Source organism: Oratosquilla oratoria, chromosome 14 (genome assembly GCF_046742065.1).
Source record: "Oratosquilla oratoria isolate Oo_2021 chromosome 14, ASM4674206v1, whole genome shotgun sequence".
Classification (NCBI taxonomy): Eukaryota; Metazoa; Arthropoda; class Malacostraca; order Stomatopoda; family Squillidae; genus Oratosquilla; species Oratosquilla oratoria.
This window is the reverse complement of record NC_134790.1, coordinates 65,931,703-65,942,385: the sequence shown is the minus strand read 5'-3', so window position 1 is coordinate 65,942,385 and position 10,683 is coordinate 65,931,703. Positions and strand designations below refer to the sequence as shown.

Below are 10,683 nucleotides of genomic sequence, written 5' to 3'. Positions count from 1 at the left end.
TAGTGATTTTCTTACTTGAAGCACTGTCTACAACCCATTCTCAGCTTGCTGTTTGTGGTGTGAGTACATGTGGTAATAAATATTAACAATAAAAAGACAATTCACTGGGGGAAGCACTGTTAAATGTACCACTCATGGTGTACATTTAAGGGTGGTCTTGAGCTTGGAGAAGCAAAAGATCTTGAAGAAAATTAATAAGGGATGGTTGAGCTCACCCATCATACATAAGACCTTTCCTGTCAAACCTTGTTTGAAATCAAGAAATTCTGTGACAAGCTGTTGCAGTACATGGTTGACTTTGACAAGAAGACTGGACACATTACCAATTGGAAGGTCATCTGCAAGCCACTGTTAGGTAATGTTGACCAAATGACATTAGTCTGACTTTGTCAGGAGTGGTCAGCTGGCGTGCTGGTACAAGGCACCAAATTCAAGGATGCTGCTGAGAAGTTTGCTCATTTCCAGGGCCACCCCAAGTTCAAGGTTTCTGAAGGTTGGCTCCTCCATTTCAAACTTTTCCATGGCCTTACAAACCGTAAGACTCATGGCAAAGCTTTAGACACAAAAGAGGCAAGAGAAGAATTTCAGAAACAGCTGTTAGATATGATCAAGAAAGAAAACCTCTCACTTATATCTACAATGCTGATGAAACTAGCATCTTTTATTGTTCAGTGCCCACTAACTCTTTGGTCAAAGAGGGGAAGTATGTGCCTGGTCACAAATTGTCCAAGGATCATGTGTCTACTTTGTGTTGTGTCAATGTTAATAGGACTCACTGCGCCAATACCATTATTGTTGGCCACACAAAATAATCTTGGTGCCTCCGTTAGGTCATGGATGCCCTCCCTGTCATATGGTATCACTCAAAGAAGGCTTGGTTTAAAACTAAGATCTTCTCTGACTGGTTCACCAACAACTTTGTCAAGGAGGTCATTCATCATCAAACATAGGATCTTGAAATGGCATGTGACCAGGTGGAAGCCCTACTCCTCCTGGATGCCCCAGTGCATCCATCTGCCAGTGAACTAGTTGCTGATAACAGCTGTATTTGGGTCATGTATTTGCCTCTGCTTTGATCCAACCAATAAACCAAGGTCTTCTTGTGACAACCAAGAAGTGATATCAGTGGATGAGGACAACACAAAAATTGCTGGTAAACTCAGTACTGTAATGTTGTGGATAGGGATCAACTATGGTCTGACTTAGATCATTTAGATGAATAGAGGAATAAGTGCCGAATAAAATTTAACAGTGTTAAATCTAAAATTTTGCATATAGGCAACAAAAATAACTGTAATAATTATTCCATAAGTAATTAGCTTCAGAAATCTGATCAAGAATAAGACCTAGGTGTCATAGCATCTAAGGATCTAAAACAGACCTTCCAGTGTACAAAAACTGCAAAAACTGCCAGCAAATAGTAGGATTTATTAGAAGAACATTTGAAAATAAGACTGAAAAATAATAATTACTCTATATCATTCTCTTGTAAGACCTTATCTTGAATACTGTGTTCAGTTTTGGTTCCCATATCTTATAAAAGACAGGGACAAATTAAAAAATGTATAACATAGAATCACTAAAATGATCCCTCATTTATGTAATAAATCCCATGAGGAGCATCTGCGTGAACTTAATTAATTTAGCTTATCCAAACATACAATGCAGGATGATTTAACTGAAGTATTTAAAATGTTCCATGGCTTTATTAATATGAATATAAATTATTATTTTATTGTGGACTGTAGTAATGTTATAAGAAATAGTGATAACAAAATGGTCTATTAGAGATAATACACCAATGAATATATTTTTTTTAACCATATTGTAAATGTTTGGAACAAACTACATTTTCATGTTGTGAGTTCAAATACAATTGAAGATTTTTAAAAATGCCTACTTGAATATATGGAGTCCAACCCCAACCTAACTTATTTCTCAGCAACATGAGCTCATACATTTAAATCACAAGCAGCCTCATAAGGACCAATAAGTCTGTTGCTGTTTGCATCTTTGCATCTCCTTGGTATTCCTTTGTATTTCTTTGAAGTATTAGCAAAAAGAATGTGGAAGGCAGAGGGGGATGTGAGTGAACTTGATTGGAAGACTGAAAATGAGATGGATGGATAGGATGAAATGGGCTTTGAGCAAAAGGGGAATACCTGTTTTGCAGGGAAGGGAAAGGGCAAAGGATTGGTGTGAGTGGAGAATGATTGGGAATGGATTATAAATTGATGCAGCCCAAAAGGATTTCTCCATGTCTTCTCTATTTTCATGAGAGAATGAGGAGGGAGGGTCACTTTGTAAATGAAACAGATGGTCCTGCTGTGGATGTATTGTCTTGCTGCATTGTATCTGACCCAGGCAGTGGGTGGGAGATAGGAATGACCTTTCATCCATGAGGAGCTAAGATAAAAGGGAAACAAATGAGTGACGGATGGGAGTGGGATGGGTCAGGGTGGTGAATGCCTTGGCTGGCTACCTACCTTATAAGGAGGGAAGAAGCCTTTGGTATATTGATAGTTGTTCTTTTTCTTCTTTTAAGCTGTGTTTGTTTTTTAGTTTGTTTCTTTCCATACAGATGTGTAAAATTATAGAACAAATTAGAAGAAATAGTGCAAGAGACAATATAAATTAATCCATGGCAAATTTTGATAATTGGAAATATCAAGATGGGACCCCATGATCATAGCTCCAACCCTGTACACTACAATTAGAAAAATACACTCAAATTTGAATAGCAACTGGAAAGTATGACATAACCTAAACCATAGTGAAAACAAATTCAGAGACAGGAAACCATGAAGATACATTCCAATTCTGTACAACAAAAGCAGATGAATGTAAACAAGTGAGCCCACAGAAATATAATATTCCCTTATTTTTGTACTTCAAAAAGATAAAATCAACAATGCCTATCAGTGCACTAACCTTTACTCTGCCACACCACAACTTTCCTCCTCAATCTTTGCCTTTTTTTCTTCATAACTATTCACTATATTGTCTTTGGCCTGGAGATTAAAGCAAGATCAATAATGTATTATATATATAATTAAGATGACCTGATCTTAAGTCTACTGTATATGACTTTATTAAAGAAACCATTCCTATTGTGTGTGATTACAGTACAGATGAGAGTAAGAGTGAAGAGACTGGCAGTTTTTGAGATAGATGCGGTAGCATTAAGTGAAACTAACTTGAAGGGGAGGGGTGAGTTTGAGAGTGTGGGCACGGTGTTGGGAGTGATGAGTGGGTGAAGGAAGTAAGTGATGAGATGGGAAAGTATGTGATGGAGAGAAAGAAGTGTCTTTGAGGATAATGTGGGTGAAGGTGAAATTGCAATTGGAGACATGGGTTTTTGTGAGTGCATATAATCCTTATAGTGTAAACAGTGAAAAGGAAATGGAGGCTGTTTGGACTAATTTAAATGTATAGGGAGTTTTGGGAGGAATTCAAATGAAGTAGTGTTGGGATCTCAATGCTAGAGTAGGAGATGAACCAATAGGAGTGGTAGAGAGGTCTAAGTGTTTGGTATGATTTATAGAGGAGAGATGATGGTGAAGGTGTGTCTAGAAAGGGAGTTGATGGAAGCAAATACTGTACAGTGTTTAAGAAAAGACAAGTTTAAGTATATGTAGGAAAGGGTGGTGGAAGGAAGGGTGGTTCCCAAAGGAAAGACTGGAAAAGTTCTAAACATTCATATATTTACGGGAGAGAGTGGGGATTTCCCAGATAATTTTTTGGTACGATAGAAACTAAAAATGGAGGAAAAAAGGAAAAAGATAAAGAATTGCTGAGAAAAAAATGAAATGGGAAGAATAATGAAAAAGAATACAAGAAAAAGCTGAGGGAAGTGTGGGAAGTAGTGAAGGATAAAGGGGAAACATGAGTAAAGGAAGAATGGGTATGTTTCAAGAAGTAAATGATAAAGTGTGCAAAGATAACATGTGGAATGAGGAGAATGGGAGTGAGCAGGAGAGACAGCAAATGGTGCAATGAACAGGTGAAAGGGTGGTGGAAGAGAGGAAGTGAAAATACAAGGATTGGTTGCAAGGTATAACTATGGAAGCATAAGAGAGGTATGAGAAGAGAGAAGCAAAGGGCAAGGTTGGGGAAGTCAAAGAGGAGGTTAAAAGTAAAGTGGGGTAAGAGTTTGACAAAGAATTTTGAAAAGAATAAAAGACATTTCAATAGGAAATGAGGAGAGTGAGGAAGAAGGGGATGAATCAGGTAGAGTGGAAAAGTAGCGGGTGTTGATGAGCATATGTTAATGGAAGTAAAGGGGAGGGTGGGTTCAATATTTTAGAGAAATGCTAAATGTGGAGGAGGTTAGGGAGGGATTAACTATGGCAGTGGGAGATGCTAGGAAAATTATTGTCATGGGAAATAAAACTGATAGGGTTACAGGAGAGAACAAAATACAAAAAGCACTAGAAATTATGAAAGTCTGTACGGTACTTGGGTTGGATGGGTGTTTGAGGGAGGGAGAAACTGTTACAGTGGGTTGACTAGTAAGGTTGTTTAATGTTTGATCCAAGAATACTTGAACAGTTTGGGCATATGGAAAGAATAAGTGAAGAACAGCAAAATTAATATGGAATACAGGAGTGAACTTGAGGGGAAGACCAAGAATGGGATGGATAGACAGAGTGAATGAGGCCTTGGGTAAAAGGGAATGTCTGTTGAGTAAGAAAGGGAGAGGATAATGGATAGGTGTGAGTGGAGAGTAGCTGTGAATGGGTGATAAACTGACATGACCTAAAGGGATTTCTCTTTGTCTTCTCTGATTACTACTGAGTGGAAAGGGGGGAAGGTCGCCATGAAATGAAGTTGTGGAGGTAAACCAGCTTTGACTGTTGGGCCATGCTGTAGAGGTGCAGTGTGTTGCTGCATTGCTTCTGATCCTGCCAATGGCTGGGGATCAGGTATGACCCTTAATCCACAAGGTGCTTAGATTGAAAAGGAAAACAAAAGGATGTTGGACGAATGTGGGATTGGTGAAAGCAAATTCATGTCTTGGCTGGCCACCTCCCTTATAAATAGAAAGAGGTGTTTTGGTATACTGTATGTATGAATGTACGTATGTATTTACCTAGTTGTATTTTACATGATGAGAGCTATGCTCGTAATGACCCATTTTCATATCTCTCTGCATCCAGTTTATTCTTAAAATCTTGTATAGTTTTGGCACTCACTGTTTCTCTGTTTAGTTTGTTCCAGACATCAATCACTCTATGCGGGAAGTTTTTTTTTTAAATCTCTTCTGTAATTGTCCTTCTTTAACTTCTTCTCGTGTCCTCTTGTTTCTCTTCTGTCCCATTTTAATAAGTTGTCTTATCAAGAATTTCCATCCCTTTCATATTTCTGTAAATGGTCAACAAATCACCTCTTTCTCTTCTGTGTTCCAGTGTTGATAAATGTAATTTACTTAATCTTTGTTCATATGTCAAATTTGAAAGCATAGGTGCCATTTTTGTCGCTGCTCTTTGAATTCTTTCTATTATTATTATTATTATTATTATTATTATTTTTTTTTATTTTTTTTGGTGCCCATAGTGTTGCAGCATACTCTAATTTAGGTCTTATCACTACAACCACTATTTTCTTTACCATTTCTTCATCTATGTAGTTGAAGGCCACTTTCATTGATCTTAATAAGTTAAAAGTCTCTCCAACAAATTTATTGATATGTTTATCAGGTATTTACCTAGTTGTGTTATACAGGAAGGGAGCTATGTTCATGGTGACCCATCTTTGTATCTTTCAGTATCAAGTTTTTTCTTAAAATCTTTAATAGTATTTGCACACACTGTTTCTTTATCTAAGTTATTCCAGGTATCCAGTACTCTGTGTGGGAAGCTTTTCTTTTTCCAATCTCTTCTATAGTTATCCTTTTTGAGTTTCTTTTCACGACCTCTTGTTTTTCCATTGTCATTTTTTAGTAAATCATTCCTATCAAGGATTACCATTCCTTTCACAATTCTAAATATAGTCTGTAGATCACCTCTTTCTCTTCTCTGCTCCAGTGTTGGTAGTTCCAATATCAATAATCTTTGTTCGTATGTTAATTTGGAAAGATCTGGTACCAACTTTGTCATTGCTCTCTGTATTCTTTCTAGTTTCCTTACATTCTTTTTAGTACTGGGTGACCATAGTGTCGCTGCATATTCTGGTTTTGGTCTAATCAATGTAACTAATATTTTTTTAATAATTTCTTCATCCAAGTAATCAAATGCCACTTGAGCTTGAATGTTTCTCCGACTATTTTGTTTATATGTTTATCTGGTGTCATGTCTTTGCTGACTATTACTCCAAGGTCCCTTTCCGAGTTCACTTTCTTGATTTCTTAATCAATTTTATAATTTTTTGAAATTTTGTTTTTACTTTTTCCAAACTCCATTATGCTACACTTCTTAATATTGAAGTTCACTTCCCACTTTTGAGTCTATTTCCAGATTTTGTCCAGGTCTGATTGTAATGAATCACAGTCCTCTTCTGTTCTTACTTTCTTCAATATTTTTGTGCCATCTGCGAAGAAATTCATATAACATTCAACTCCTTCATCCATGTCATTTATGTATATGGCAAACATGATTGGAGCCAGCACCGACCCTTGTGGAACACCACTTATCATTTCTTCCCATTTTGAGTATTTGTCTCTAATTACTACCCTCATTTTTCTCCCAGTCAGGATGTCTTCCATCCATTCTAATAGTTTACCTGTGATGCCACCTATTGATACTATTTTTCTTATTAATTTCTTGTGTGGTACTTTGTCAAATGCCTTTTGTAGGTCTAGATAGGCACAGTCTGCCCATCCATCCCTCTCTTCTATTATATCTATTAGTCTTGAGTAGAAGCAGATCAGGTTTGTTGTACATGATCTTCCTTGTCTAAATTCAAATTGGTTTGGGTTTAATATAGATTTTTCTTCCAGGTGTTTAACCCATCTATTTCTTATCACTTTCTCACATATTTTAGCTACTGTGCTTGTTAGGGAGACCGGTCTGTAGTTAGTTGGATTTTCTTTGTTTCCTACTTTATATATTGGTACAATGTTTACATTTTCCAGTCTTGTGGTACCTTTCCTACTTTGAGCGAGCATTTGATTATAGTGTGTATTTTATCTATTAATTCTTCTACACATTCTTTCAGTATGCAATTTGCAATTCCATCTGGACCATGCGATTTTCTGACATCAAGGGTTTTATTTGGTCATTAATTTCCTTCTTTGTTACAGTTATTTCCTTCATTGGGGGGGATTTCTGTCTCTCTATTCCCTCACAGTTAGGTGTGTTCTCAATTGTGAATACCGATTTGAAGTGGTTGTTCATAAATTCTGCAATTTCCTGTTCTTCTGTATATTCATGACTTCCTTGGCACAGCTTTTCTATTTCTTGCTTGTTTTTTAGTTTACCATTCACATATTTGTAAAATAGTTTCAATTGTTCCTTGCATTTTTCTACTATTTCCTTTTCATAGTTTCTCTTTTCTTCTCTGCATATTTTTACATAACCGTTTCTTATTTTGATGTATGTTTGCCATTTGCTAATTTTTTTTGTCTTTTTTTTCCATGCTTTGTCTCTTTTATCTTTAGCTTCACTACATTTTTTGTGGTACCAGTTCTTTGAGTATGTTCTTTCTTGCTTTTGTTGTGGTATATATTTGATCACACTCTTATTATAAATTTCTTTTAGTATATTCCATTTCTCTTCCATCCTTATTTCTTCATTTAGGAATTTTTCCCTGTTTGCATTATGAAAGAATTTTTTAAGTTTCTCAAAATTCATTTTGTTGTACATTAATCTTCCTATTCTATGTTTCTCCTTTCTTCTTAGGTCCTTTTGCTCTTTTAGTTTGAATTATATTAGTACATGGTCACTCTTTCCTATTGGTATTTTGTAATCTATTCTGTCTACAATTTCAGGTTCCATTGTAAGTAATAAATCCAGTCTCAAAGGTTTCTCAATGTTTCTGTATCTGGTATTTTCCTTTATCCACTGAGTCATTGTATATTCAATAGTCATATCAAGTAGTATGCTGCCCCAAATGTCCTCTCCACCCCTCACTGTCATTTCTTCCCGACATATTTCTTTTGAGTTAAAATCACCCATAATTACTGTATTTCCTCCTTTCAGTATATCATTTAGTTCATGTTTAGTATCCTCCTACAATTTGGAATGATCGTGTTCTGTCCAGGACTGTGTTTTAGGGGGTACATACACTACTACAAATTTTCTACTTTTCATGTTTTTTTTTCTACTTTTATCATAATTGACTCTACATTGTTTTTTCATTGTTAACTTTGTCACATTTAAGTCTTTCCTGGTCAGAATTAGTACTCCCCCTCCTTGTTTTTCCTTTCAATTCTTCATCCAGCAGTTGTATAGTCCTTGTCCCACAGTGTTAGGTGGTAGATTACCTTTTAGTTTGGTTTCTACTATTCCCATTATGTCCGATTTTTCTGATGCCAGGTAATCATTTAGCTCATTCAGTCCTGTGATCATTCCATCTATGTTGGTATAGGCTAGTTTTAATTTCTTCCTTCTCGTCTTTTTCTGTTTGCTTTGTTTCCTTTTTTGTGATATACCATTATCTCAAACTCAGGTCCACCACTTTCCAAAAAAAAAACATAATTCTTTTCAGCCTCAGTTCTTTTTTCATTGTTTTCCTTCACTTCATTTCTAAGCTCCTTTTCTTTTTTTTCATCACTCATTTCTTTCTATATCCATATATTCTTGTGATTTTCACTGCTAGTTTTGCTGTTCTGGAGAGTACTTCCTCTGCTATTATTTGTGACCTAAGTTTAACTTTTAGTGGCCTAAATTGCTTTTTTTTTTTTAGTATCTACCTATTCTATATGTTTCCTCGATTTCTTTATCCAAGGTTTGATTCTCCTCTTGAATCTCTTTCAGGATCTCTTTAGCGATTTCCTTTTCCTCTCTCTCTGATACCTAGGTCCCTTTCTGAATTGACTTTTTTTAATTTCTTTGGTGCCAATTTTATATTGATCCGATATTCTATTTTTGCTTTTTCCAAATTCCATTATACTACATTTCTTAATGTAAAGTTCACTTCACACCTCTGACTCCATTCCCATATTTTGTCCAGGTCTTCTTGTAGTGATCTGCAATCTTGTTCTGTGTTTACTCTCTTAAGTAGTTTGGCATCATCAGCAAAGAAGTTCATGTAACATTTCACTCCCTCATCCATATCATTTATATATATGACAAACATTACAGAAGCCAATACAGATCCTTGTGGGACACCACTTATCATATCTTCCCAGTTCGAATTTTTGTCTCTAAGTACCACTCATTTTTCTCCTATTTAAGAACTCCTTCATCCATTATCTTGTATTCCTCCTATCATTTCAATTTTTCTCATTAACTTTTTATGTGGTACTTTGTCAAAAGCCTTCCCCAAGTCCAAGAAGGTGCAATCTCCCCAGCCATCTCTTTCTTGTATTATCTCAATTAATCTCAAGTAAAAACATATTAAGTTTGTGGTACATGATCTTCCACTTCTAAAGCCAAATTGTTTAGGGTTTAATATTTCATTTTCATCCAAGTGTTTGATCCATTTGTTTCTGATCAACTTTTTGCATATTTTTGCTACTGTGCTTGTAAGGGATACTGGTCTGAAGTTTGTAGGATCCTCTTTGTTTCCTCCTTTATATATTGGTACTATGTTTGCATCTTTCCAATCTTGCAGTACCTTTCTTTCTTTGAGTGAAAAGTCTATTATCTTGTATAATTTGTACGTCAATTCATCTATACACTCTTTCAGTATCCAATTTGCAATTCCATCCAGTCCATGCGATTTCCTAACATCTAGGTTTTTTTATTTGGTCTTTTCTTTCTGTGTTACCTTCATTTCTTTTATTTTAGGGGATCTTTCTTGTTGTCCATCTTCCTAAATTTGTGAACTCTCAATTGTAAAAACAGAACTGAAATGTCTGATAATAAATTCTGCCATTTCTGTGTCATCTATAGGCCTATATTCTTTATCTCCTTCATGCAGTTTTACAATTTCGTGTTTGTCGTTTGATTTATTATTTACATATCTACAATATCTTTTTCATTGTTTCTTTTTTTCTTTCCTGCATATATTCACATATTCATTCCCAAGTTTTATATATGTTTGCCATTTGGATGTTTTTTGTCTCTCTTCCATCTTTTCCAGGCTTTGTCTCTTCTGTCTTTAGCCACACTGCACCTTTTATTATACCAACACTTTATATAAATCTCTTTTTGCTTCTTCTTTGGTACATATTTATCAATTCCTTCCTTGTACTTTTCTTTGAATATGTTCCATTTGTCTTCCATCGTTGTTTCCTCTTTGGAGAATTATCCCAGTTTGTGTTTTGGATAAATTTTCTAAGTTTGACAAAGTCCATTTTGTTGTACATTAACCTTCCTTCTCTATGTTTTTCATTCCTTCTTACATTGTTTTGTTCTTTCAATTCAAACTCTATTATTATATGGTCACTCTTTCCAATTGGTGTTTTATACTCCATTTTGTTCACAATATCCGGTTCCTCATTGTTTCTATATCTAGTATTTTCCTTAACCCATTGTGTTAGGGTATATTCAATGGTCATATCTAGTAAAATGTTGCTCCAAAGTTCTTCTACCCCTTTTACTATCAATTCTTCCCAGATTATATCCTTTGCATTAAAGT

At 35.5% G+C, this 10,683-nt stretch overlaps 1 protein-coding gene across 3 annotated transcripts in view; it reads right to left on the bottom strand.

The window, feature by feature from the left end:
* Nucleotides 1-2,931: 2,931 nt before the first annotated feature.
* The window catches only part of Plc21C (Phospholipase C at 21C), a 952,170-nt gene continuing 944,418 nt past the window's right edge, over nucleotides 2,932-10,683 (bottom strand). For all 3 annotated transcript variants that reach the window (XM_076198141.1, XM_076198143.1, XM_076198142.1), the window contains one exon: nucleotides 2,932-3,011. In XM_076198141.1, the coding sequence (XP_076054256.1) occupies nucleotides 2,934-3,011 (78 nt within the window). In that variant the 3' untranslated portion in view covers nucleotides 2,932-2,933. The remainder of the gene's footprint in view (nucleotides 3,012-10,683) is intronic.